The sequence below is a fragment of the Pelodiscus sinensis genome, chromosome 28 (assembly GCF_052426305.1).
Source record: "Pelodiscus sinensis isolate ZL-2025 chromosome 28, ASM5242630v1, whole genome shotgun sequence".
Lineage (NCBI taxonomy): Eukaryota > Metazoa > Chordata > Testudines > Trionychidae > Pelodiscus > Pelodiscus sinensis.
Genome location: NC_143079.1, coordinates 13,315,001 through 13,342,238, shown reverse-complemented (window position 1 = coordinate 13,342,238; position 27,238 = coordinate 13,315,001). Strand labels below are relative to the sequence as shown.

Here is a 27,238-nt window from a genome sequence, read left to right as displayed (position 1 = left end):
CTCCCAGCGGGCCCTGCCTCGCCCTCCCCCGCAGCTCTGCCCCCCGCCCCGCCCCGCCCCGGCTATCGGCCGCTGGGCTTGGAGACGCTGCTGCGGGACCGAGTCCGGGATGAGCCGCAGCCCCGGGGCCGCAGAGCCCGGGCTAGGGCAGCGCAGAAGCCGAGCGGGGCAATTCCAGCCCGAGCGGAGCTGAGAAGGGGCAGCCGGGCGCCCCCCTCCAAGCGCCCCCCGCGGCTGTGGGGCGCGGAGCCGGCCCGGGCATGGGGGGCTCGGGCTGGCCGGCAGGGGAAGGGTAGCGGCGGCTGCGGGTGTCCCGGGGGACTGGCTGCAGCGTCGGCACCAGGTGAGTGAAGGAGGGTCCGGGGGCGCTTGCCCAGATACACAGAAACTCCCCCAGAGCGCCCCGCCTGCGGCGCCCACACGCCCGGCGCTGGGGCCCCTGTCTCGTTCCTGCCATGCAGCTGCGTCTGGGGTGGAGCGGCACAGCCCTTCCCCGCGCACAGCAACAGGCCCCCCAGCTGGGAGGGGATTGCGCTGCACTGGGGCCTGGCACTGGCTGGGCGCTGCCCAAGCACAATCCCCCCCATCCCCATCCCCTCACAGGCACAAGATCTGAGCCGGGAAGCGAGGGCGAGTTCCGCGGGGGAGGGAGGCGGAGGGGACCTGGACAGGACACCGGGGTGCAGGGGGGAAATGAACTGAAGTTTCTTACCGGCCCTGTCCTATGGCAGCCCGGTCCCGCCCGGCTCTTTCCAGAGCTGGTACCAGGGCGCACCCGCGGACCTTCCCCTCTGCCGGGTGCATGGGGGTTTGAACGCCCACCAGTGGGGGAGGGGACGCATTGTGCCGGGGACCCCTGCTCAGAGACCCCCCTTGTGATAGCCATACGGCGAAATGGGGGGAGGAACCGTGTCCGCAGCCCTGAATGTCTCCATGGGGGGGTGGGAATCTGGTTCCTCCTGCGCCCCGTGATTTCCCATATGGACGGATGTACAGTCTGGTTCAGTGGCTCGCAGCCCCCCTGCCCCTCCCACCAGTCTGACCCCCCCACTCCGCCCCCGTGCTGACTCAGAGGGCAGCGGGCCCTGCTGTGCATGAGTCACCTGTGCCCCCTGCCTGGTGCTGTGGCACTGGGGTCAGCGTCCTCTCGGAGGGCAGAGTGCCCATTCCTGACTCACCCGCCCTGCGGCCCCTGGGCATGGGCACCAGCTCCCAGGCCTGCGCCAGCATGGCCCCCCCCCCGGCGGAGTCTGCGACGCCCGTCCCGTCCATCGGCAGCCTGGGCTGGCAGGGCAGGAGCCGGGAGGCTGGATGCAGGATTCGGGGCTGTCCCCAAATGATGAATTGGCTTCCTGCCCGATCCCCAGCCTGGGGTTACTTTCCTCTCAAGACGTGGGAGGCAGATGGTCTCCCAGCCGTCTGGCCCTGGACTGGCCGTCCCACCTGCTCCCACTCACTAGTTCCCTGCCGGCTGGGGCCGGGGCCACACGCTGTCCATTACCGGAGCTCGGGCGCAGTCCTGGGCTGCTCCCCGGCCGCGGGGTCTCCCGGAGCAGGGCTCCCAGCTGTGTCTGGCTGTTTCCTTCCAGCCGACGTGAGAGGCCAGGCCATAGCGGTGCAGATGCCAGTGTCCTGGATCCCGATGCCCGAGCCAGCAGGGGCGCCGGTTCCCCAGTCCAGAGGCTGCGCCCGCGGCCAGCTGAGCCCATAAAGCTGCTGAGGTCTGGGCGTGTCCAGGACCCCCTTGCGGATCGGGGCCGTCTGCGTCCGTTCCCAGCAAACGCCCCATGGAGCACCGCCCGAAGCTCAGGCGAGAGACGACAGCACCGCCCATCTCGGCGCAGCTGGCAGCACCGCTCCTGCTGCTGCTCTCGCTGCTGCTGGCGCTGCCCGTCCGCGCCCGCCCTGCGCCCACCCCGGTGGACGAGAGCGGGGAGGTTGTGGTGAGTTCCAGGCACAGCCACACGTATGGCGCTTGGGGCCCGAATCTGTAACTCGGCTTCTCCCCGCCTTCCCCAACCTCCAGCTACTTGAGTGGCTGGGGAGGAAAGGGGTCCGGGCGAGGGTCTCTCACGGCACTGCCCCCTGCCCTGCCCCCACTGCTGGCCACTGCCCCCCAGCCCAACCCGCAGCCCCCTGCCGTCCCCGCCCGGGCAGAGCCCGCGGGGTGTGTGGACGCAAACAGGGACAAACTCACGTCACTGGTGTCGAGTCAAAACTGGAACCTGGGCTGGGCTGGGCAGGGGGCGGGGCCCTGGCCCTCTCTGGGGCTGAGACGTTTCCGGGGCACCCGGCTCGGCTGCTCTGCGTCTCGGGCCGGAGCCAGCAGCTCTGAGAGGCCGAGTGCGCTGGCTTGCGATGGCGTCACTCTCCCCTCCACGTGTGCCCCCTGCCCAGGCCTGGCTGACGCAGTACGGCTACCTCCCGCCCGCCCACCCCGTCACCGGCCAGCTGCAGACATGGGAGGCCGTGACCAGCGCCATCCGCCTGATGCAGCACTTCGCCGGCATCCCCGAGACCGGAATCCCAGGTATGCAGAGCCGGCAGCCCCCCGGGGCCTGCACCACTCCCCCAGGCGGCCCCCCATCGCCTGTGGCAACCTGCATTGCTCCAGGCCAGCCACCATCCCACACACTACACCCTGCCCTGGGCCCTGCCTGCAGCATCTGCCCCCCCCTTTGCCCCTGTACCGGCTCCCCTCCCGGTTCTCTCTCACCCACCTACCGGTCTCTGCCAGCCCACTCCCACCTCTGTCCACCAGCTCCTTTCGGCCTGGCAGCCCCTGTGCATCGCACCAGCAGCCACTCCCCCGCTCTGCTAAGGGAAGCCCCGAATTCTGCCCCTGGGGACTCTGGCTTTTTTACCCCGTTCCTGCCGTGCTGCCCTGTTGGCCCAGACGCAGCTCACGGCAGGATTCATGGCCGGGCTCCCTGCCGGGATGTGGAGGGAAAGGCAGCTCAGCAGGACCCTGTGTCCCCGCTCGGGAGCCAGCCTGCTGCCCTCGCTCTGCCAGAGCTAACGGGTGCCCCGTCGGGGCGCTGCGTCCAGGGGGCGCAGAACGGGCTCTGCCCAGAGGCTGTTCTCCGAGGCAGCCTGCCTGCACCCCAGACTGGACTGCTCTGACCTGCTAGCCGTGGTTCCCACCCCGCTGCCCAGACGATGCCACGCTGGCGCTGATCCGGACGCCGCGCTGCTCGCTGCCCGACGTGCTCGGCACCCTCCCAGAAAAGCCGCCCCAGAGGAAGAACGGGAGGCAGTGGCGGAAGAGGAGGAAGAGTCGGGACCGGCGGAGCGCAGGCCTGGCCTGGACTAAGAGGAACATCTCCTGGAAGTAGGTACCTGCCCATCCCTGCTCCCCAGCTGGCCTGGGACATGAGGCCAATGCAGACCTGACAAGGGCGCTTTGGTGGCTGGGCACGCAGGGCATTTCAGCGCCGCTGCGCCTAACTCGGCCAGGCTGCCCAGAGACACGCTCAGCTCAGGGATTGGCTGAAGAAACCCGCCCTAAGCCAGCGCTGTCCAAACTCTCACGCTCAGGTAATGAAATTAACAAGGGCCCCCAAAGGTTGAGCCACTGAACAGGTTTTTAAATCTGCCCCAACACAGAACAACCACCTGGAAATGGAGTTAGGAAGTAACAGATACCGAAAGAGCAGCGGGTAGAGAAATTGGAAGGGAACACAGACAAAATGTGTGTAAATCACGTCACCCAACCCCAACAAAACTAGCACCAGGAGTTGAAGGATATTGGCTGATTGATGTGCTGCCTTCACTAGCAAATAGTGGTGGGGAGGTTGTGAACCTGGGTCTGGGTCTGCCTTCAGTTCTGGGGTTGTGCAGCGCCTGGCACAGGCGTGCTGGTTAACGACTGGGGCTCAGGCGCTGACACTTGACAGATAATAACGACAGCATAGCTGGTCAAAGCTCCCATTGCTGCCCTGGGCAAAATAACCTGCGTGTTGAGAGGGAAACCCTGCTAGATCTGAGCCCAGTAAGTTGCAGAACATCAGTGTCTGAGCACTGCCAGCAGGGACCAGATTACAATGGGTATGTGTGCACAACTCCTGTACAGCCCTGCTGCCTCTGAGGGACAGGCAGTGCAAGGCCCCGGGTTTGCAGCAGTCTGCATGGGGTGAACCCCGGGGCTACTCTGAACCCCATTTGAGTTACACATGGGAGGGAGATGAGGTGATGAGCTAGGGACTTGGACATTCTGGATTTGATTCCCTGCCCTGCCACAGACTCCCTGTGAAACCTTAGGCTGTTCCCTTTGCTGCTCAGTGCCTCGGTTTCCCATGTGTACAATGTGGGTAACAGCCCCACCCCGCCTCCTGGGGTGTTGTGAGGCTAACTCCATTGACGGGATTGAATCATCTGCAGACGGGGAACACAAAAGTACCCGTGCCAGCCAGCTGAGTGGGGAGTTGGCCCCAAACACCATGGAGTTTCTTGGGGAGAGGAGGGGGGATTTTCCACAGTCCTCGGCAGGAGCTGCAGCGAATGAGCGCCTCCGAAGACGTGGCTGCGTGGGAGGTGGCAGAGCGGGCCCCACGGGGGCGTCGGATGGCTGGGCCGGCTTGCCCGGGGGCAGCGCTCACTGGATGTGCTGGGCAGACGAGTAGGGTCTGGGGTCCCTCCCCTTGCGAGGCAGCCCTGTGAGAGCGGGTGAGCCGATGAGCTCTGCCAGTGGAGGCCTGGCTCTGGGAGGAAAGATAGTGGCGCGGGTAGCAGGGCAGGGGCCTCCCCTGGAACAAGGGAGGAGGGTAACTGGGCCGTGCTGACGCGCCCCTGCAGGGGTGACCGGGTTTGCCAGCAGCGACCCCGTTGCCAGGCGGATCATGCAGGGACAGCGAACCCCAGAGGCTGCAGGGGAGCTGGCGAGGGAGCTGTAGGCTGGCGCCTGCTGGGGGAGCTGGGAGCCGATGCGAAGGCTCTCGGCATGGGCAGGAGACAGCGACCGGCTCAGGGTGGAGACGGGCGGAGAGGTGCCCGGCCAGCAGCGCCCCCGGAGGCTCTGCCTTCATCAGCCAGAGTCCAGCCCCCCCGCTTCTCTCCCCCACCCCCCCACCCTTGCCCTAGCGCCAGGAGTCCCTGTTAAATACCAAGCACCTGAATGGGCCCAGGGAACAGACGCTGTGACAGGAGGGCCCCACGCAGTCACCCGTGGGGTGGGGGCACAAAACTGCGGATCAGAGCCGTCCGCTCGCCCCCGGGGCACAGGGCTGGCTCAGGTTCATCCTGGTGTAGCTGCCCCTGTAACAACCTCCCCCCCCGCAACCGGGATCCAGTCCCCTAACCGCCCCTGTGACAACCTCCCCCCCCCCCCGGGATCCAGTCCCCTAACCGCCCCTGTGACAACCCCCCCCCCCCCGGGATCCAGTCCCCTCTCTGGCCCTCTCTGTCTTGCCTGGGTGGTTACTGGGGGAAAATTCTGCCCCCCCCCCCCCCCAGCAGTGGCCTGAGTCTGTCGGGCTCGGTGGAGGATGCGGCTGGGCGGGGGGTTAATCTACCTGGCAGTGCAGAGGCCCCCCAAGGTTTTGGGGCTTGGGGGGAGTTGGCTGGAGCTGGGGAGGGGGAGGGAAGGTAGCGTTACCGATGGGGAGGGGGGTGGAGCGATGGTGGAAGGAAGCAAAGGGCTTTGGCAGGGAGGTGGGAGACCAGGGTTGAAATTTCGGGGGGCTGCGGGATGTGTTTCTGGGGCACGGCTGGCGCTCTGGGGGGAGGAGCCCATGAGGCGTACCAGGGCTGTGGGGCAGGGCGCTGCCCGCACTGGGCTAACGCTGTGGGGCAGGACTGGGCCTGGCCCGTTCGTGGCTGTGCCTGTTTCCCGGCTACGGGCCTGGTGCCCACGTGCCGCGTTCTTGGCGCCGCGCCGGCAGGGTGAAGACGTACCCGCGGGAGGCGCGGCTCGGCCGGGAGACCATCCGCGCGCTCATGCATTACGCGCTGAAGGTGTGGAGTGAGGCCGCGCCCCTCACCTTCCACGAGGTGGGCGGGGCCAGCGCCGACGTCTCGGTGGAGTTCCTGCGCCTGGCCCACCAGGACGGCCACCCCTTCGACGGGCCGGGGGGCATGGTGGCCCACGCCTTCTTCCCCGGGGACCCCCAGCGCGCCGGCCACGTGCACTTCGACAGCGACGAGGACTGGACCTTCCGCTCGCCAGGTGGGCCCCGGCACAGGGAGGGAGGGAGCGCCCGTCCGGGCAGGGCCTGGCCTCACCCCCCACCGTGCTGGGCTCTGTGCTCCCCCTTGCAGATGACTACGGGACGGATCTCTTCGCCGTGGCGGTGCACGAGTTCGGGCACAGCCTGGGCCTGTCTCACTCGCCTGCCAAACGCTCCATCATGCGCCCGTATTACGAGGGCCCGGTGGGGGACCCGCTGCAGTACCAGCTGCCGGCTGACGACTGCGCAGCCATCCAGAAGCTCTACGGTACGGCCCGCCGGGGAGCCCCCCTGCCTGGCTCTAACGCCAGCCCGTGTCTCCGGGACGGCATCCAAGCCAGCCCCTAGATTCTGTGCCCAGCTGTTGCCCACAGGCCTGGCGGGGTGGCTGCTTTGGCAGGTCTGTGTCCCATGCACCGAGTGCGTCAGTGCTCAGCAGGTCTGGGGCAGAGCTGAGCTCACAGCTCGTTCTGGGGGCGCGCTGGGACCGGGCCTGGTGCGGAGTAAGCAGTGTCGTGCGGGGTGCGAGCGGTGCGTGGCCCGTGCCTCGTGTGGGGCACTGAGCCGGCTCGCGGCGGGACGTGGTGGCTGGACTGGGGGGCTGACGGCCGGGTGCTCTCCCCTGCGTTCAGGGAGCCGCGTCCTGCACTCCACGGAGAAGCCGGAGGAGTCGTCGCTGCTCCCGGACCCGCCATCCCTGCCCCGCGACTTCCCTGCCTTGCGGTGAGCCGGGACGTCCCTTCTTCCTCCCCACCCTGCCTGGGCCTGGCCCCGCTGGGGTCCCTGGGGTCAGCTACCTGCTCCCGCTGTCCCGGTTGGGCTCGGTGCTGGCTCTCGGCCTGGCCTGGGGGAACGGGCAAGCGTGCCAAGTCTGCAAAGGGCAGGGACTAGAGTGTGCAAATGCCCAGACACTTGACAGTGTCCTGTGCCAACCGCTCGGGAAAGGGCCCAGGGCGCCGTCTCCCAGGGGCTCTGTGAAGGGCTGGGGAGGTTCTGTGGAGAGAGCCTGAAACGAGGGGGGAGGGAGGGAGGAATGAGGGAGCAGGATAAACGTCCCTAAAGCCCTGGCTGGCTTGGAGGAGCAAGGGCGGGAGCAGCTGTTCTTGTAGCGCGAGAGCAAGGGGGCGCCGCGTGGAATCGAAAAGGGGACTCGGCATGGCCACGGGAGAGAACAGGTCCCTGCAATGCCTGAGGAGCCTGTGGAACTCACCGCCACAGGATGCCAGCGCTCAGCTGGGTTCCCCAAGGGGCTGGGCATTCCCGTACTACACAGGACTCTCCAGAGTTAACGCCCGTTGCTGATGCTCACGCGGGAGCTGCCCGTTTGCTGCTGACGTGCTCCCCGCTGCTCTGGCAGGTCGGAGAAGGGGGTCCCGGATCGCTGCTCCACCAGCATCGATGCCGTCGCCCACATCCGTGGGGAAACCTTCTTTTTCACAGGTCTGTCCCTGCGGGGGTGGAGGGTTGGCTTGTTCCACTCTGTGGTGACCAGCGGGCTCCCAGCCCCTGGGGGGCACCGCTATTCTGGCGGAGCTGGATGACCCCAGCGCCGGTGGGACCAGCAGTCTCTTTGCCCTGCGGCGGGGGCAGCTCCGCAGGTGAAAACCGGGGGGGGGGGGCATGCTCCAAGGCGAGGAAGGGGTGGCACTGACTGCAGTGGGATGTGGGCGGGTGATGTGAGGAGAGACAGGATGGGGGCTCCCTTGTGCCCCCCCTCTTCCTTCACCCCTCTCCCCGACCTGCGCTGGTAGCTCGGTGGTGCCTATAAACTGAGCACGTGGGCAGCCACCTAGAACAGATTCAGGTGCTGCCCAGCTGATGAGCAGAGCGCCCACCGCTGGCAGTGTGTGTTTCTGCTGGTGGTGCACATGCCTTGGCGCATGTAACAAAATTTATTCTGCCCACGGGTGGAAAACATTAAAGGGAGCATTGCCTGGGGTGGCCCCAAGGGAATCAGGGCTAAGAGTGGGGGCCCCACTTGGAGCCTAGGGCCAGCGAGTGGCAGCTTGTGCTCCACGAAGTTTGCCAGACCCCCCACCTCCTCCCTGCCCCAGCTACTGCTTCCCTCCCTGTTCTCTTGGGCCCCCTGGAGCCTCAGCCCGGCTGCTGTGCTGTGCCAATAGCCCTGCACAGTCTCTGCCCAGCTCCCATGGGGCAGCCTCTCCTTGTGGCCCTGGCTGAGGAGGCTTTTCCCCAAGGGCTCTGGGCCGGGCGCCGGGGCTGAGTCTGTCCTTGGCCCAGGGGCTCAGCTTAGAGCCAGCCCGGCAGCTGCCTCCTGTATAAACAGCTTCCCCTCTGGGTGCTGGCTGTGCCCGGCCTGGGCCCCTCAGCACTGCCCTGCTAGGGGCTGTCCCTGAACAGCCCGTGCTCCCCCGGGCCTGGTGGCGCCGGGCACTGCCCGCTAGCAGGAGGCAGCTGCTAACCTCCCGTCTGCCCCCGAGCTAGGGCAGTACTTCTGGCGTCTGTCCCACGGCCGGCATCTCACCTCCCTGCGCCCTGCCCTGAGTGCGGCTTTCTGGCGGGGCCTGCCCCGTAGCCTGGGCCAAGTGGACGCTGCTTACGAGAGGCACACGGACCATCGGATCCTCTTCTTCAGCGGTGAGCCCCGGGGCAGCGAGCGGGAGGGGCCGCAGGGCCGTGCTGAGGGGCGGCACACCCCCTTGTGCTGCCATTACGGGCCCAGCCGCCCTCCACCCTTGGGTCCCCGGCATCTCCTGGCCCCGGGGGCGCCGAGCCAAGCAGGCTCCGCTGGAGCGTGAGGCGGGTCCCCCAGCTGTCTCCTGGCGCCCGCTCACTGCCCCCCTCTCGCCAGGGCCGCTCTACTGGGTGTTTAAGGACAACGGCGTGGAGGAGGGGTACCCGCGCCCCGTCACGGACTTCGGCCTGCCCCCGGGGGGCGTGGACGCCGCCTTCTCGCGGCCTCACGACCGGAAAACCTACTTCTTCAGGGGGGGGCTGCAGTGGCGCTTCGACGAGGCCACAGGGCGCATGGACGAGGGGTTCCCCACCCCCACCGCGCTGGGGGGGCAGCTGCCCACCCCTGTGGACGACATGCTGAGTGGGAGTGACGGTGAGTCCCCCCCCCCCAGCCTCACGGCGATCCAGCCCCCCAATTCCTGTGTGTTCCAGGGGGCGCCCTGTGACGGCGCGTCGGGGAGCCCCCGACCCTGCACCCCCATCTGCAGCCAGGGGTGATTCTCAGACGGCCAGTAGAGTAAAAGGTTTATTGGTCCCAGAGACACGGCGCATGGGAGGGATGTTACACAGGAGCCAGGGCAGAGCCTTGGTCCTATTGGGGGGAAGGGGCTTCACCCCCTTCCTTGACGTCCCCACTCCTAGCCCAGCCAAGACTGCCTCACCCCCACAGCCACTGCTCACTGGCCCCAGGCAGCTCCGCCTCCTCCGCTGTCCTTCCAGGCCCAAGGCGCTAGCTGCTGTCCCCTGGGCCTCAGGAGGTGAGGCTGCCCATACTTCCCCAGTGAGTCACACCCAGCCTCCCCGTCCGCATGCAGCTAGTGCTGCAGGGCCTGGGGAAACCGAGGCACGCCCACACGCAGCAGCGTAGGACAGTAGGATCACATACAACCCCATAAGACAAACAGCGAATGCAACAGCAGAGCGAACAGCGACTTGCAAAGTAGCTACGTCACACCCCCATGTCCCATGGAGACAGGCTGCTCCGTCTCTCCCCCCAGTTCCTGCATGTTAAAGGGGGCTCGGTCCCTCAGCCGCTGGCAGAGCCCTGACGCGCTCGTGACGCCTGTCTCCCTGCAGGAGAGGTGTACGCCTTCAAGGGCAGGCAATACTGGAAGCTGGACTGGCAGAGCTTCCAGCCGGCGCGCGGCTACCCTCGCTCCATCGCCAGGGACTGGCTGGACTGCGCCGGGGCGCTCTCCCCGCCGCCCAGCGCCCCCACCAGCCCCGCCACGGGAGCCAAGCTGCAGCCGGACAGGCGGGGCCCCCTGCGGGAGGAGGGGCGCTGCGTGTGCCCCAGCTCGGCCCCCTGCGCCACGTCGGGCTGGCCGCTGGCCGCGCTGCTGCTGCTGCTGCGGGGGCTCAGCTAGCCGGGGAGCCCGCACCCCACAGAGTAACCATGGAGACCGCCGGCCAGGCATGGGACGGGGTGCCAGGAGAGCAGCTGAAGCGGGCGCTGTGCCCAGCACATGGGGGGTGTGGTCTCGGGCAGAGCCGGGGCAGGAGCGCAGCTCCCGTGGGTGCTAGCGGCCTTCACCACCCTGTGGCGGGGGCAGAGGGTGGGGCTGTGCCAGCTGGGCCTGTCTCATGGCCGGCAGTGGTGCCCAGTGCTGAGTGATGGGCTCTCTGTGCCCCACACCCTACCCGCTCCCACCAGCCTGGCGGTGCCCAGAGCTGCATGTAGGTGGCAGCCAGAGGCAGTCCCTGCCCCACGAGCCCAGCCAGCCCCCTCCTCAGCTGCTCCTTCCCTCCCCCTTCCTCCACAGCGCACCATGAAGCCCCCAGGCCCAACTGCCTGGATGACCCAGGAGCTGCCACCCACCCCTGGGGCAAGACCCGGCCCGTTGCTCTCCTGCCCCGAGGGGCCTTGACCAAGCAGGAGCTCTGGGAGAAGGCTGGGAGAACTGGGCTTGTTTAGTTCAGAAAGGAGGAGATGGAGAGGGGGCGTGACGGGGTTTTCTAGTATCTAAAGGGTGTTACACGGAGGAGGGAGAAAAGTTGGTCTCCTTGGCCGCTGAGAGAAGGGGTGAGAGGTGCCAGCTCTGGGAGGGAATGTGGGTGCAGGAGGAGGTGAAGGGGATGCTGGCTGGAGAGTGCTGGGGTTCAGGGGGCGGGTTGGGGTGCTGAGCAAGCCACAGGCTTGTGGGGGTGCAGGAGTTTGGGATGGGGCGTACGAGGGGCTCAGGGCAGGGGGGTTGGGAGTGGGATGGGCTTAGGACAGGTTTGCAGTGTGTGGGTGGTGCGGGAGTTTCAGATGGGCTGTATGAGGGGTCAGGGCGGGGGGTTCAGGTGTGTGAGGGGCTCAGGGTTGAGGTGTTGGGGGGTGCAGGAGCGTTCTGATGCTGCAGCCAGAGGCTTGGCCCCAGTTGGGGGCTTGTTGGCCAGGCTTCATGTTTAAATACAATACTATGTGCAACCCACAACGTTTCAGCGTTGTCTTTACTTCTGGGAGGGGCAGGGAACCTGTTTTGGGTCAGGGGCCTCTGACCCACCGACAGATCAGTCGGGGACCACACAAGCAACATGCAAAAAAACAGGCCCCCAGCTTCACTGATGCGGCCCCAACTGGGACACGCCCCTCCCCTGGCTCCAGCCGCATGGGGGGTAGGACTGAGGTTCAAGGCCTCAGGCCAGATTAACGCTTCTGGGGTTCCAGGGTGAGGGGAGTTCGTGGGCCTTTCTACACTCTGAGGGGTCCCGGGAGCAGGTTGGGGCTGCCAGTGCGTGGGATCGGGATGGGGGTGCAGAATCTGGCTGGGAAGTAGGGTACAGGAGCAAGCTGGGGGTAGGTGTCTGGCCAGGAGGGAGGGGCACTAGACGGTGCTGGGTCCTGCCGGGGGGCAGGGGCTGGACTTGATGCCTCTCGAGGGCCCTGCCAGTTCTAGGACTCTGGGACTTGACGCCACTGGCCCTCCTGTGGGGCGACAGAGCCGGAGGGGCCTCAGGAGCTCGCCTGCTGGGCGTGTGTCTCGGCTGCTGGGCACAACCGGGCAGCAGCCGGGTGCCAGCACTTCTGCCTGTACCATGCCCAGGGCGAGTGGGGTCTGTTCCCCAGGCTGAGCTGGTCTCCGGCAGGGTCCCTGGCCCCACAGCCAGGCCAGGGGAGAGGGAGCGAGGGGTCACCCCTGGCTCCCCTTGAGGCATCCAGTGCTGACCATGTCCAGAGACAGACCCCCCCCAGAGCGCAAGGGGCAGCTCCCAGGCAGAGCCCCGGGGCACCACTGCAGAACATAGCTGGACTCTGCCCCCCTGCACGATGGGGCCCCTCCAGGGCCAGCCCCTCGGCCTCAGCCCAGATCTGCTGAGGGGCTGTGGCCTCCGGTCATTCTCCCCTCGCAGGTCTCTGCGGCGCGGGGCGGCCAGCAGCGTTCCCTCTGTTTTTCCATCCATGTGCGGAATAAATGTGTGCACCGAGGCATGTGTGGATGTGCACCACCCATAGACACACCGGCTGCCAGCTGTGGGCGCTTTGCTCATCAGCCGGGTGGCTGCCCAAGCGCTTGGCTCACAGGGAACACCGGCGGCCACCACCCTCAGCCCTGCCCGGCCGGGAGATGCCAGGTTACCATCTGGGCTCCTTCAGAGCCAGCACCTGGGAGGCTCTGATCCCCTGAGCGACCCCCTGTGCCCCCCATCCCTCCCCATGGGTGGCTGCCGGGGGTCAGGCCTGGAATGGCTGGCACACCCGAGGGAGCGAGCTGCCACCGCTCCGTGGTGCCTGGCCGAGCCGAGGCGCAGGGGGAGGATGGCACCGTGCCCAGCCAGCTCTCTCCCCGCCAGGGCAGAGCAAGCGCCGTGGCTGCCCCCGGCGCGGGAAGGAGGCGAGAGGAGGCAGGTGGCTCCCTGTGCTGGCCCTTTTAATGAGCGGCCGGGGGGCTGCAGAGCGGAGGGCCAGGCCGGCGCGAAGCAGCGCCCAGGTTCACTTCCAGCTGGCGAAGAACTGCTTGAAGAGGGGGCTCTCGCGGCCCTGGGGCAGGATCTCCACCTGCAGCGACAGAGGGACAGGCCGTGGGTCAGGGACGGCCCCTGGCTCCTGGCCTGAAGTGGGGGGCGGGGCCCGGAGACACCCCCCTGCATGGGGACCAGTTTCTGTGCTTCCTGCAGGGGGAGGCCGGGGCAGGGCGAGGAGCCTGGCAAAGGCCCAGAGACGCCCGCCGGGGCCCGGGAGGGCAAGCAGGAGGCGAGCTGTCTCCCCAGGGGGCTCGGCAGGACATGGCACAGCCCCTGTCCCTTCCCCTTTCCCCTCCCCTCCCCGCGGATCCAGCCAGGCCTCGCTCACCTGGGTCTTTGGGGAGTACTTCATGCGAGAGATGAACCCCTCCGCCACTTTCAGGGCCGCCTCCCGTTCCTGCTGGTTGGCTTTGCGACCTGGGGGCAGGGGGAAGGGTCAGGGTCTGTGGGCCGCACAGAGGGGAGCCCCTGCTTGTGAGGAACAAGTCTGGGGGGCCAGGCCTGAGCACCCCGGCTCCGAGGGATGTGCCCAGGGCCCAGGCTAATGCAAACGGCAGGGAGCCGGGAGGGGCTGGGCTGGAGAACAGGCCAGCAGAGAGGGAGGCTGGGGGCTCGGCCAAGGGGCTCCGGCCACAGCTGAGCTGCTCTGCGGAAGCAGAAAGCCCCAGGGTGGGAGGGCTGCTGGTGGGCAGCGCCCATGGAGGAGGAGGAAGGGGGCAGCGTGGTCCGGCAGCCGTGGGGCAGAGCCCGGGGCGCAGAGAGAGCTGCACGTGCCCGCGAGAGGCCTGTCTGGTGTGGAGCTGGGTCCGTGGTGGCTGGTCCCTGAGCGCCCCTGGGTGCCAAGTGTGGAACAGAGAAGACTCTGCCAGCTGCCCTGATGGCCGAGCCAGGCCGAGCGTGGTGCCGCAGAGCCCGGAGCAGGAGCAGCCACCAGGGATGCGGAGAAACAGGCAGGCGCAGTGCGGGGCTTTCCCTGCCGACCGCCAGCCGGCCCAGGCCTGGCGTGCACGGAGTGACCCCGGGGGGGGGGGGGGCTGAGGGTCCCGTGGAGCAGGCTGGCACGTGGCCCTGCGCAGGGACGCCCGCCAAGAGCCGGAAGCTACGCGGTGAGGCTGGGACCTGCCCTGAGGGACCAGGCACCATTTACCGGAGCAACGAGGCCCAAAGCCCGAGGGGTAGCCCAGCGCCAAATCCCGTGGACTTGGGTGAGTGAGGGGCCTAAAGCCCTTAAGGGTCTGGGCTAGTGGTTGGAGGCGCCACATTTTGGGTACGTCTAGACTACAGGCTTCTGTCGACAAAGAGCGTCTAGACTACATTGAGTTCTGTTGACAAAGCAAGCCGCTTTGTCGACATGGTAGTGTGGACGCAAAGGACAGTTTACAGGCAATAACACCTTCTGTCGACAGAAGGCGTTATGCCTCGTAAAATGAGGTTTACCAGCGTCGACAAAACCGCTGAGTTCTGTTGACGTTATGTCGACAGAACTCAGCGGTAGTGTGGATGCAGGTATAGTTTTGTCGACAAAAGTCCACTTTTGTCGACAAAACTCTGTAGTCTAGACACACCCTTTCAGGCACCGCTGAAAAGCCAGGCCTGGGGAGCGGTGGTGCCCAGGGACCCTGAGGGGGCGTTGGAAGGCCTGAGCTGTTGGCAGGAGGGGAAGCGCGGTGAATGGGAGGCGGGGCTGGGGGCGGGGTGAATGGGAGGTGGGGGCGGGTGAATGGGAGGCAGGGTGGGGGCGGGGTGAATGGGAGGCGGGGTGGGGGTGGGGTGAATGGGAGGCGGGGTGGGGGCGGGATGAATGGGAGGCGGGGTGGGGCGGGATGAATGGGAGGCGGGGTAGGGGCGGGATGAATGGGAGGCGGGGCTGGGTGGTGAATGGGAGGCGGGGTAGGGGCGGGATGAATGGGAGGCGGGGTGGGGGCGGGATGAATGGGAGGCGGGGTGGGGGCGGGATGAATAGGAGGTGGGGCTGGGTGGTGAATGGGAGGCGGGGCGGGGGCAGGGTGAATGGGAGGCGGGGTGGGGGTGGGATGAATGGAGGCAGGGTAGGGGCGAGTGAATGGGAGGCTGGTGGGATGGGTGATCGGGAAGGGGCACAGGGAGTGGCGAAGGGGGGTGGCCTTGGGGCAGACTCTCTAGTCGGCTGGTCTGCGGGCGCCCTCAGGACTTGCTCCCCCTCACACTCCGGCTCCACAGAGAACCCCCCTTGGGAACCGTGGGCCAAGGAAGGGCCCTGCCTGAGCAGCTGCTTTGTGGGGAGGCTGCTGCCCACAAGCCCCTGGGGGCTCTGGCTGTGGTGGGAGGAGGGCCGGGAATGTCTAGCTTAGAGAACAAAGCCTCCAGGGGTTGGGGTTGGGGGCCAGGCAGGGCTGGGGGGCCAGGCAGGCTGACTCCCTGCCACCGAGCGAGGCTCCCTGGTGCCTGGGCCCCGCTGCAGAGCCAGCCTGCCCCCGGGCGGCACCTTTCCAGACGTAGATCTTGCCGCTCTGGCCGTTGTCCAGCACGAAGCAGTCGTCGGTGCAGAGCAGAGCCTGGCTGAAGGGGCCGCCCCCGGACACCTTGGTCAGGTCCATCTTCCCGGTCGCGTCTGACACCTGCCGGGCCAGGAGAGGGGGATCCGCTGAGCGCCTTCCCTGCGCCGCCAGCCCGGCCGGGCAACCTGGCCCTTGCTCCAGGGCCCCCGGCCTGCAGCCCCAACCTGCCACGCCCATAACCCCAACCCTGCAGTCCCAGCATCCCACCCTCCAGCCCTGTCCCCAGCCCCCAACCCTGCCCCCAGCCTGCAGCCCTGGTACCCCACCCTCCAGCCGTGTCCCCAGCCCCCAACCCTGCCCCAGCCTGCAGCCCTGGTACCCCACCCTCCAGCCGTGTCCCCAGCCCCCACACAATTGCCCCACTCCGCAGTTCGTGCCCCAGTCCTGCGGTGCAGCCCTGGCTGTATCCAGGCTGGGGCAGGCTGCGCTGCCCGGGGGTGTGTGGGAGCCCTAGCCAGAGGGGGCTTGCCTTATAGAGAGCTGCTGCCCCCGCGTTCTGATCCGCCGTGACGTCTTCCTCGGGGCTGCCCTGCCTCAGAGCGGGCTTGGCACCCAGCACCTAGGGCAGAGACGCCTCCATCAGAGCCAGCACTGCCCCCCGCCTCCAGCCCATCCCTGCCCCAAACCCTGCCGCAGGACCCTCCCCCCTGCGCCCCATCCCCCGCCCTGAGCCCTCCCCAGCCCTGCCCAGAGCAACCCCAGCCATGCATCCACCCCCCACCCCACCAGACCTGGATCATCTCAGGCGGCTCCTCCCCGTCGCTCACGATCTCCACCCGGGCCTTGCCCTGCCGCTCGCTGTCCCGGATGGCCATGGCCAGGTCCCGGGCCTTGTTGCGCTCCAGGATGTTGGAGGTCTCCCCACACCACGTCAAGATGGTCTGAGGAGAGAGGGGCAGACATGGAAACGCCCGCCCCCTGCTCCCGCCACCCGCCAGGGCCCTGGCTGCCGCCCCCTGCTCCCGCCACCCTCCCCGCCACCCGCCAGGCCGGGCCCACGCTGCCACCCACCACCCTCCCCGCCACCCGCCAGGCCGGGCCCACGCTGCCGCCCGCCACCCTCCCCGCCACCCGCCAGGCCGGGCCCACGCTGCCGCCCGCCACCCTCCCCGCCACCCGCCAGGCCGGGCCCACGCTGCCGCCCGCCACCCTCCCCGCCACCCGCCAGGCCGGGCCCACGCTGCCGCCCGCCTCCCTCCCCGCCACCCGCCAGGCCGGGCCCACGCTGCCGCCCGCGACCCTCCCCGCCACCCGCCAGGCCGGGCCCACGCTGCCACCCACCACCCTCCCCGCCACCCGCCAGGCCGGGCCCACGCTGCCACCCACCACCCTCCCCGCCACCCGCCAGGCCGGGCCCACGCTGCCGCCCGCCTCCCTCCCCGCCACCCGCCAGGCCGGGCCCACGCTGCCACCCACCACCCTCCCCGCCACCCGCCAGGCCGGGCCCACGCTGCCGCCCGCCACCCTCCCCGCCACCCGCCAGGCTGGGCCCACGCTGCCGCCCACCACCCTCCCCGCCACCCGCCAGGCTGGGCCCACGCTGCCGCCCGCCTCCCTCCCCGCCACCCGCCAGGCCGGGCCCACGCTGCCGCCCGCCTCCCTCCCCGCCACCCGCCAGGCCGGGCCCACGCTGCCGCCCGCCTCCCTCCCCGCCACCCGCCAGGCCGGGCCCACGCTGCCGCCCGCCACCCTCCCCGCCACCCGCCAGGCCGGGCCCACGCTGCCGCCCGCCTCCCTCCCCGCCACCCGCCAGGCCGGGCCCACGCTGCCGCCCGCCTCCCTCCCCGCCACCCGCCAGGCCGGGCCCACGCTGCCGCCTGCCACCCTCCCCGCCACCCGCCAGGCCGGGCCCACGCTGCCGCCTGCCACCCTCCCCGCCACCCGCCAGGCCGGGCCCACGCTGCCACCCACCACCCTCCCCGCCACCCGCCAGGCCGGGCCCACGCTGCCGCCCACCACCCTCCCCGCCACTCGCCAGGCCGGGCCCACGCTGCCGCCCACCACCCTCCCCGCCACCCGCCAGGCCGGGCCCACGCTGCCGCCCACCACCCTCCCCGCCACCCGCCAGGCTGGGCCCACGCTGCCGCCCGCCTCCCTCCCCGCCACTCGCCAGGCCGGGCCCACGCTGCCGCCCGCCTCCCTCCCCGCCACCCGCCAGGCCGGGCCCACGCTGCCGCCCGCCTCCCTCCCCGCCACCCGCCAGGCCGGGCCCACGCTGCCGCCTGCCACCCTCCCCGCCACTCGCCAGGCCGGGCCCACGCTGCCACCCACCACCCTCCCCGCCACCCGCCAGGCCGGGCCCACGCTGCCGCCCGCCACCCGCTAGGCCGGGCCCATGCTGCCACCCGTGCCAGGCTGCTTCCTGCACACCTAGCCTGTAGCACCAGTCAGGACTCCCCCCCCCCCCACAGCAAATGCACCTGCTGCCCGCCCTGGCTCATCCCCCCGCCACGCGGGTGCTCAAGCGCCTCCTTGTGGGGCTGGGCTCTCTGCCCTGCCAGGAACACCGAGACATGCCTCCATGCCCAGCCAGGGCCCTGCCCGCCCAGCCCTGGGGCGGGGGTCTCACCTCGCCCAGATCCAGGATGAAACAGTCCCCGGTATTGAAGCTGGCCCAGCTCAGCTCCCGCTCGGTGGCCCGGATGTTCTTCTTGCCCTTCACTTGGTAGAGTTTGCGGATGGGCCCGGAGCCCCGGCCAGGCTGGGTTTTGTGAAAGGCAGACTCCATGCCGCCCTCCTGCGGGGCAGAGGGAGCGGGGCCCTGAGCACCACCCACACGAGGGGCCAGCTGGGGGCAGGTGGGCCAGGCCAGGGTTGGGGGTGACGAGGGGAGGTGGGGGGGCCGACCCCTGGCAGAGGGAGCAGGTTGGGAGTTCAGGGGAGTGTGGAGGAAACAGGGCAAGCCTGGGGGCAGAGCTGGGGAGGGGTCAGATGGGGCAGAGAGGGGGTTGGGGAGGGATCAGAAGGGGCTGGGTTGGGGGCTGCATTGGGGGGGTCAGGTGGGGCAGGGGGGGGCAGGGTTGGGGGCTGCATTGGGGGGGTCAGACGGGGCAGGGCTGGGGGCTGGGGAGGGGTCAGACAGGCTGGGACTGGGGGCTGGGGGCTGGGCCGGGCTGGGGAGGGGCAGAGGGGGGGGGCGGGGCTGGGGACGGGTCAGATGGGCCGGGCTGGGGAGGGGTAGAGGGGGAAGGGCTGGGGGTTAGGGAGGGGTCAGACAGGCTGGGACTGGGGGCTGGGGACAGGTCAGATGGCTGGGCAGGGGCAGAGGGGGCAGGGCAGGTCAGGGCCGGCGGGGGCCACGGGCCGGCCCCACCCCTACCTGGTACTTGATGCCGCGGGGGAAGTGGCTCATGAAGGTGTCGGACTCGTTGCCCTGCACCTCGCGGTGCTGCACCGGCCGCTCGCCCAGCTGCGAGTTGAGGTGCACGGAGAGCGCGGCGCAGGCCCCCTGCTCGTCCCGCGAGGAGCTCTGGCCTGGGCGCGGCGGGGGGAGAGGGGAGGAGGGCTGAGCAGGGGCCCGGCTGCCGATGGAGCCCCCCGGGGCCAGGCGCGATGTGCTCGGCAGCGAGGCCCGGGAGCCCTGGCGGGGAAGGGGGCCGGCACTGCCATGCCGGGGAGTGCGGCGAGGGCAGGGAACGGGGCTCCCCACAGCCCGGCTGGCTCGGACGGGCAGGTCTGGGCCCCGGCTCGGAGCTCAGGCCCCGGGCTCTGCTGGCCAGGGCGCTGGTCCGCTACGGCCCGTATGGGAACGGGGCAGGGCAGCCCCAGGCCCTCGGTCTCTGCTGAGGACCCTGCTCACCAGCCCGCAAGGGGGCAAATCTCCCTTCCGTGGCTGGGCCTGGCCTCGTGCCGCTCCCCCCGGGGCCGGCCATGCCGGAGACTGGCCCTTACCGATCCAGATGTGCAGGTTGGATTGCTCATCGGGGCCGTTGTGCAGCACCAGGTAGGAGTCCCCCGAGTAGAAGACGCCCTTGGACTCTGCCGGCACCGGCACCGGCTTCATCTTCTCCACCCGCCAGATGTGCAGGCCGGGCTGGTTCACCGACGCATCGAACAGGGAGCCGCTGCCGGAGCGAAAAGGGGCTGGGGTGAATCCGGAGGGGGGGGGGCGAGGGCTGGTAGGGGCAGGACTGGGGCAGATCCTGTGGGGGAGGGAGGGGGCTCGGGGCGACGGGCTCGGTACCTTTTGGGGATTGCCGTGTACATGGTGCCGGGCCCTGAGGAGAGAGAGGAGCAGTTAGCACGAGGGCCGGGTGTGGACCGAGGTGCTGCCGGGCTCCCCAGCTAGGAGGGGCCCACCCTGCAAGCGAGGGCTCCCCCCCCGTAGCTGGGGGCCGGCCCCTCCCAGCCTGCACACGGGGCCGTATCAGAACTGGTTTGGCTGCTGCTGAGTCATCCCCGGGCAGGCAGAGGAAGAGGGCGGGGCGGGGCGTCTGGTTGCAGGGACCCCCTGGGCCAGGGCGGGTGCAGGCCCCGAGGAGGCAGCCCCCAGCGAGGGGCTCCAACGTCCTCCTGCGCTCACGCGCCCCCGTGGCTGGTGACAGGCCGTGTGAGCCAGTGTTTCCAGCTGCCTCCCTGCCACCTTTGGTGGTGCCACCAGCCCCACTGCCCTGGGGGGCGCTGCCAGCCCCACTGCCCTGGGGGGCGCTGCCAGCCCCACTGCCCTGGGGGGCGCTGTCTCCTCCACACCAGGCCTGCCGAGGGGGCCGGCCGCCAGACCAGGTCCCCACATCCACTCCCATCAGCCCCCCGCTGCCCGCTGCGTGGCCCAGCCGACCCCTGCCAGCCCTCTGCCCAGGAGCTGTGGGTCCCTGCTGAGCTGGGTTTGAACATGGGGCTCTTGGCATTAAGCCCCTCTCTGAGTGCCCCTGAATGTGGCAGGGCAGGGAGCCAGTGGCGGCCCGGGGGGTGCGGCTGCTGCACTCACCCCGAAGCCCCAGCTCCCCCGATGAGACGGTGCCGCTTTGCCGAGCCCCGAGGCACTGTGCCCACAGCCCTGCCCAGGGCTGCCCGAGCCACCCCCCTGACAGCGCCCCCGGGCAGCAATGGCTCCTGCCCCCATTGTGAGCCAGGCCCACTGCCCCAAACAGGCACGTCCCTCCAGCCAGCCCCTTGTCGGCCGCCTCAGCACGGGGGAAACGGCAGGGACCCATTTCCATCCCGCCCAGGGTTACGTCCCGGGATGACGCTCCCGGGATATGGTCGACCAAAATCAGCAGCTCGAGGCTGGGTAGGGCCCAGCAGGGGACGCTTGCTCGGCTCCGGCCTGGCCCAGGGGATTCAGGCACCTGTGCTGAGCTCCCTGGAGCGGACAGAGGATGGGCACACACAGGAGGAGTCTGGCCGGGGATTTAGCCGAAGGACAAGCCAAGAAACACTGTGCCTCAGCCCGGCTAAGCCAGCCCCGATCCCCTGCCGGGCTCTGAGCCCCCCACACAGCAGGGGCAAGAGGGGTTCACTCCCCCCATTACTGCAGCACACGGGCTAAGGCGGCCTGCAGCAAACAGGAAGAGGCTGCAGAGGAGGAAAGTTACTCACCCGGGCGCTCGCCAGCCACAGCTATGCAAAACCTTTAGCTGCAGGAGTTTAAAGTCAGATTTCCTGGGAGGGGCCTGGCCTCGCCCACACCCTGTTCCTTTCCTGCGCCTCGCAGCTGCGGGGTAGAGCGAGAACCAGGCGCTGCTGGGCCAGAGCCTGCCCCGGCCCCTGGCCTGCCCCCAGGCTGGCAGTGCCCAGCAGGGTGGAAGCAGCTGGCCCCAGAGGGTCTGCCACCCGCTTTTCCTTAGTGTTATTTGCATAAGCACCCGCCTGGCTTCAGATTTCACCCGTTTTAAAACGAGTTTCAGAACGCTTTGACGATCAGCTGCAGTAGGGCAGGGCTCTCGCCCTGGGGGGGTCATGGGCGGGGGGGGTCCAAGGCAGGGCCGGCATTGGGGGGGGGGCCATGCCACAGCGAGTCCCATGGAGCTGAATTACATGCTTCAGCCCAGCCTGCCTCCTCATGCAGGCCCAGCTCCCCAGGACCCCTGCGTGATGTAGTGCCGGTGGCTATGCTGGGCAGTGGGCAGCGGGTGACCCCCCACTGGCGGCTGCTTGCAGCACGGCCCAGCTGGACAGTGGACGAGTCACTAGGCGAGGGGCTCCCAACCCGTCTGAGCAGTTGCCTCCCAGGGAGACACAAAGGGAGGCGGGCGGGGTCCAACCCCCGGCTGGGGGCAGGGCTGGAGGAGAGTTTTAGTTTCTGGCTGGTATCATGGAGGAAGCAGCCTGAGCAAGGGGCTGGGATTTAGGGGCCCAGGCTCCCCCAGCTCAAGGGGGGCTGAGGCATCCTAGGCCTGCCCTGGAACCAGATCACATCTGTGCTGTGCTGCATCCCGGAGAAGCAATAAACTCCCTCTGTTCGACTGGCTGGGGGAGTCTGTTCATGCCATTGTGGGGGCGCAGGAGGCGGGGGAACCCTGACCTTGCAGCTCCATCACCGCCCCCTCTCTGCTGCAGCTGTCCCCCCCTCGCCCCCCCCAGGGCTGGGTAGACACGCAAAGGGCAGGAAACGGAGCCACAAGAGGAAGGAGGCAAATGACTGAGACTGTGGCCTTGGGTACAGGCCCAAGTGCTGGCAGGGCAGTTTCCATAGCTACAGCATCAGCAGAGAAGACAGAGGAGGGAAAAGGCCGGGGGGGGGGGGCATGGGAAGAGGGGGGAGGCTGGGTCCAAATTTCTGTGGTGGTGCCGGTGCCAGGGAACTCGCCCTGAAAGCCGGAGAGCGGGAGGCCGCACGTCTCTGAGGGAAGAAGGATCCAAGGAGCGGAAAACACAGGAGAGTGGGGGGGGGGGGGGGGGTGGCCACACAGCCCCCCCCGGGGAGAAGGGCTGGAAATGACGCACTGCTGACACCACAGGCGGGGCTGGGGGGGGTTAGCGCCCAAGATAAGCCATCTGCTGAGTGATCAGGGCTGCTAGAGCTCCCTGAAGCTGGGTGATCCCAGCGATAAAGGCCCGACGCGGAGCAGAGGCCCTGACGGGGCCCTGGCCAGGACTCGGGCTGCGTTAATGACCTGGATGCCAAGGCGCTGGGGCCCACCCCGGTGGAGCAGTGGCAGTGAACCCCAGCGGGGGGTACAGGGTCCTCATGTCTCTCCCCACCGGGCCCAGTCATCTGCAGACTCCTCCGGCGGAGACGCTAATTCCTGGCAGATCCCTGGCAGACACGGACCGGCGCTGGGCCCCGCACAGACCCTCTGAATGAGCCCCCTGGAAACACCCTCTGGGGTGAGGCTCCCCGGGCTGAGATCCATCACTTAGCCAGTTTTGACCCCGCTGATCAGGTCCCAGAATAGCTTGGCACGGTGCTAGTTTCTGGCCAGAGCATTGTGCGTCACTGAGAGCTCCAAGTGTCACGTTACTGCATTTTAGGGAAGCAGCCAGGTCACTGCTGCACCCATGGGGGGGGAGGGGGTGGATCCAAAAGTGGGGGGGGGGGGTGGCCCCAAAAGTGGTGCAAAGGGGGCCATGTGAGGTGGCGAATAGAAGCTCACTTTCTTCTGGTTCCATGTCTGCCATTCGTGTAATTGTAGAATGTCTGTGTGTGAAGTTAGAAGCATGTACTCTGGGTGGATACTGAATGTTTCTCGGTATGTGGTTGAGCAATGGGCAAAGCTCAGCCTATGGACATGCTAATGAGCAAGTATCCATGGAACAATAGCCCTCTATAGGCCAAGGACACCCCTCAAGAATGGGGACCTAGGGGCTACCAGCAAGGAACACGGGTTTAGGCCACGGGCCAAGTGACCTGCTGCAGCCAAGAAGAGGCCAGGAAGGAGGGATAAAGGTGCCATGTGGCAGCCTTCATCTTGTCTTCAGATCTGCTCCTGACCCCAGATGTGGCCTCGCAGGGAATCACGAGCCGGGAAGAACTGTGGACCCATCCGGACATGGGATGTGCACCAAGGACTTTTAAGCCAGCAGTTATAACATCTCTGCTAGAGCCTGCATTGAGAACTGGGAGATTCGATGCATGTAACGTGTGATATTTTAACAACCTCACTCTCAGGCTTTTCGTTCTTGTAGTAATAAACCTTTAGATGTTAGATGCTAAAGGATTGGCCCAGCGTGATTTGTGGGTAGGTCCAGAGGGTAAATTGACCAGGGATCTGTGGCTGGTTTCTTGGAACTGGACAGAACTTGTTCGGGGTAGGTGGGATTGGGTTCTAAGACCCCCCACCGGTGTATGAGGCCCGGGGCCATCTGGGGCACGGATATTGCTGGGGTGCCGGAGGGGTTTTGCTCAGGAGGCTTCTGGCTGGCCAGGCAGGCAGCTGAAGCGCTCTATGGGACTTGTCTGTGGCCTATTTGGGAAGGTCTCCAGTCTGGGGGCTATAGAGAGCCCCGAATTTGAGCAGTTCAGCCTGAGCAGACACCCTCAGCTGTGCCCAGACCCGGCCCGGTCCGTCACACCAGGTCGATTATTATTTTCTACGGTTGGCAGAACGGCAGCCCCTTGGACTCCCTCGTTACAGACCGGGGCCCCATTGTGCCAGGAGCTGCACATAGACCAGTGTTTCTTAAACTGTGCTCCGTGGTACACCGGTGTGCCGCGAGGCAGTCAGAGGTGTGCCACGGAGAGCAGAGCTCAAAATGGCCACCCTTAAAGGGATAGGCAACTTTTTTTTTTTTGCTCAACAAAAAGTCCTTGGTGTTCCGCATTAAAAAAAATGATTGTGTGGTGTTCCTCGGTCTTAGAAAGTTTAAGAAACGCTGACCTAGACCCACAAGGGCATCCTTCCCCGCAAAGACACCACATCCGTCCTAGCAAAGCGAACGCCGTGAGGTCACCAGCGGAGCTGACTCAGCAATCCCAAGGCCGGTGCCGGTTTGTACGACCGACGCTGCCTCCCCGCTGGCAGGCGAGGGGTGGGGGGTGCTGGCCCGTTAATGAGCGAAGAGGGGACACTGCCCAGGCAGAGCGAGAACGACTCTAGCCACGGCCAGTCCTTTCAGAGCCGAGCCAAGGGTCCCTGGGATTTGAACTCCCTCGCCCCCAGGGTGCACAGCTGCCTGGCTGCCCCCCACCTCTTCCTCTCAGCTGCCTGCCAAACAGCCCTCCTCCGGCCGGTCGGGGGGATGCTGGCCCTGCTCAGGGGAGGCCTGCCCGGCCCATCTCGGCAGGCAAACCCCTCCCCGCACTGAGCTCTCCACCTGGGCTCTTGGCAGACTCTGGCGTGGCATCTGTGCCACACAGCCAAGCCGGCTTGAGACCGAGGGCTTGAGACCGTGAGCGGAGATGCTGGAGACCAATGCAGAGGCCTGTGCGTCCCCTTGGCTGAGCCCTCACCCTGGGCAGGGCCCTGGCCTTGGCAGACCCCGGCTGGCACCAGGGCTGCGTAGAGATGTGGGGGGAGGAGATACGGAAGCTGCAAACTGCCCAGAGGGAGGGGGAGGCTCTAGGGCTGTGTGACGGGGCGTCTGCCCCACACTGGCCCTTGAAGGTAAAACCCAGTGAGGGCTGGAGTGTGGAGCCAGCAGGGCCAGCAGATACAGCCAGTTAGGGCCCAGCTGGGGCAGTATAAATAAAGGCAGGGAGGCCATAGACACACGTGCTCTGGCTGCGGAGCAGGAGGGACCTGGCTGCCGGGAAAGCTGGAGGCTTCCTGAGACAGAGCAGGGCTGGGAAAGGCAGGTGGAGCTGAGGGGCTCTGGCCAGACAAGTTCCCAGGCTGCAGGGCCTGAGGTGCTAGGGCTGCGGAGGGGCAGCCAGGGCAGGCAAAGGCTGCAGGTCCCCACCCCCTTGGCCAATGCTGAGTGGCCATGTCAGCTGCAGTTTGCCCTGAGGCTGTGGGTCACAGAGGCCAGGTGGGTCTAGGGGTTGGGGATTCCCCGGGCGGGGGGGAGGACCCCAGAGCGGGGGGGGGGCACGGTGATAGGGCAGGACCCAGCGGTGGAGAAACAAACAGGTATCTGGGGGTGAGACGGCAGCCGGAAGGGGCGCTGCAGAGCTAACTTCCTCGCTTCCGCTGCCGACTCCGAGCCAGTTCGGCGGCAGGGCGGCCTGGCCCCGGTGCCGCTCGTGCTGCGGGACGCAGAGGCCACATGGGGCGGGAGAAGCCGACTGCAAAAAGGGCAGAGCAGGGCCGGCGTGAGGCGTGTGCAGTCGGTCCCCAGACACGCGGCCTCGCACTTCATTACTGGCCCCCTCGGGCGCTATTCTCATTGGGCGGTTTCTGTTAGTCCATATTCACACAATATCGACTGGACGGTCAAATGCTACTCAGCACCGACGTGCAGATGCGGGTTTTGTGGACGTAGAATGTTCCACGTGACACGTGCGAATCAGGCCGAAATGCCCGGTGCCCCCGCTCAGCCCGCCCTGCGCACCACGGCGTGAGCAGAGAGCGCTGCGCCCGCCTCCGGCACGGGGCGCACGGCCCTCGTGGCAATTCCACGTGCTACTGACGAGGATGCGGTGGGATGTGGTTTTAGTTAGTTTGATAGTGAATCTGGATTTGTTTCCTTCTTCTCTTTTTTTTTTCTCAGCACCCGGTCTATATATAGGTTGTGGCAGGGCTCCGGCCTGGCCTCGGGGGCGGATCCTGCACTTCTAGGCACAAAACGTGTTAGCCTCAGAGGCTCGCTGTGGCCCTCCATGCGGCCTCCTTGCTTTTACCACACGTCGGGTCACAGCCTCTTGGGCCACCCTCGGGTTTGGGGTGAACCGCTCTTCAGTCCCAAGCGCCCCCCTTCAGGGCTGGCCCCCGTAGTGGTGCAGGGCGGGTTGGGGGGAAGCCGGGCCCGCCCTCCGCTCCAGGGTCCAGCCCAGGGACCCTAATGGCAGCAGGTAGAGAGTGATTCCTCCCCCACCAGACCTGCAGCCTTTCCATGAGCTGTCCCCAGCCAACCCCACCCAGCACCTTCCTCCTGGCGCCTGGTCACGCCCAGCCCCAGGCCTGAAGGGAAGCCTTCCTTATACGCGCCCCAGCAGGTCCCTAATGGGCGCCAGGTGTTCTGATTAGCCTGCTGCTTCTGCCAAGCTCTTAATCGGCCCCGGGCGCTTCCTGACTGCGCTGCAGCCGCCCTGCTCCGGTGACTCAGGGAACAGAAAACGGGTCCCCCAGCGGCGCTCACCTCGTCTGATCCGCACCACGCGGATCCCAGGGACCCCTGAGGCTGGCCCCTGCTGCCTGGCTGCCAGAGCGAAACCTGGTTTCTGACCCAAACCGCGTCTATGGGGAGGCGGGAGCGAGCGGCCGCGCTGGCTCAAATGCTGCCGTTTCGCCAAACACATGCAGGGGATTGACCAGGGAAAGCCAACAGGAGAGAGAAACGTGCTTGGTGAGACGCAGGGGCTGCTGAAAAGAAACAAAATTCAGAGCTGCCTCCGCCTCAGCTACCCCCAGCCACCTCATCCCAGATACTCTAGCTATCCCCATACACCCCATCACAGGATATGGGGGAGCCCCTGGGACCTGCACCCCCATCCGCAGTCACATGTGAGACTGAGCCAGCACGTAGCTCAGAAGGTTCCCAGGGACACAGCGTAGCTCAGACTTGTTACAGGAATCAGGATCCGTCAGTACAGCCAATCCTGGGGAAAGGCCCCCCCGCCCCCAGCCAGGCTCCCTTCTCCCCCAGCCAGCTGAAAAATTAACTCACACTCACAGCAACTCCTCACAGCCCCCCAGCCAGCCCCATGTCCTGCTTCCAGGCCCAAGGTGCTATCTGCTGTCACCTGGTCCTCAGGACGTGAGAGACTGAACATACTTCCACAGTGAATCATGCCTGGTCTCCCCCTCCTCTTGCAGATAGTGTTGCAGTGCATGGGGAAACTGAGGCACACACACACACACACACACACACACACACACACACACAGTCACTGCAGAGCAGCATAGGACAGTG

The 27,238-nt window shown here is 67.4% G+C and overlaps 2 protein-coding genes across 3 annotated transcripts in view; one reads left to right on the top strand and one right to left on the bottom strand.

Annotated features, from left to right (window-relative positions):
- LOC102451756 (matrix metalloproteinase-17-like) lies at positions 1 to 12,273 on the top strand. Its single transcript, XM_075910640.2, has 11 exons — positions 1 to 343; positions 1,590 to 1,943; positions 2,398 to 2,530; positions 3,157 to 3,331; positions 5,880 to 6,163; positions 6,256 to 6,432; positions 6,797 to 6,887; positions 7,522 to 7,604; positions 8,610 to 8,762; positions 8,977 to 9,234; positions 9,939 to 12,273. The coding sequence occupies exons 2-11, from the start codon at positions 1,788 to 1,790 to the stop codon at positions 10,226 to 10,228; spliced, it is 1,800 nt and encodes a 599-aa protein (XP_075766755.2). The 5' UTR covers positions 1 to 343; positions 1,590 to 1,787; the 3' UTR covers positions 10,229 to 12,273.
- Positions 12,274 to 12,698: 425 nt separating this feature from the next.
- The window catches only part of CAPG (capping actin protein, gelsolin like), a 25,238-nt gene continuing 10,698 nt past the window's right edge, over positions 12,699 to 27,238 (bottom strand). Inside the window, exons 1-10 of one of the 2 annotated variants that reach the window (XM_075910643.2) lie at positions 20,885 to 21,119; positions 19,530 to 19,563; positions 19,238 to 19,410; positions 18,666 to 18,820; positions 17,916 to 18,083; positions 16,078 to 16,227; positions 15,816 to 15,905; positions 15,274 to 15,406; positions 13,138 to 13,226; positions 12,699 to 12,843 (exon numbers count right to left, since the gene is read on the bottom strand). In XM_075910643.2, coding sequence (XP_075766758.2) covers positions 12,778 to 12,843; positions 13,138 to 13,226; positions 15,274 to 15,406; positions 15,816 to 15,905; positions 16,078 to 16,227; positions 17,916 to 18,083; positions 18,666 to 18,820; positions 19,238 to 19,410; positions 19,530 to 19,552 — 1,047 coding nt within the window. In that variant the 5' untranslated portion in view covers positions 19,553 to 19,563; positions 20,885 to 21,119 and the 3' untranslated portion in view covers positions 12,699 to 12,777. Of the gene's footprint in view, positions 12,844 to 13,137; positions 13,227 to 15,273; positions 15,407 to 15,815; positions 15,906 to 16,077; positions 16,228 to 17,915; positions 18,084 to 18,665; positions 18,821 to 19,237; positions 19,411 to 19,529; positions 19,564 to 20,884; positions 21,120 to 27,238 lie in introns of those variants that run through there. The other variant, XM_075910642.2, reaches the window with a different exon arrangement.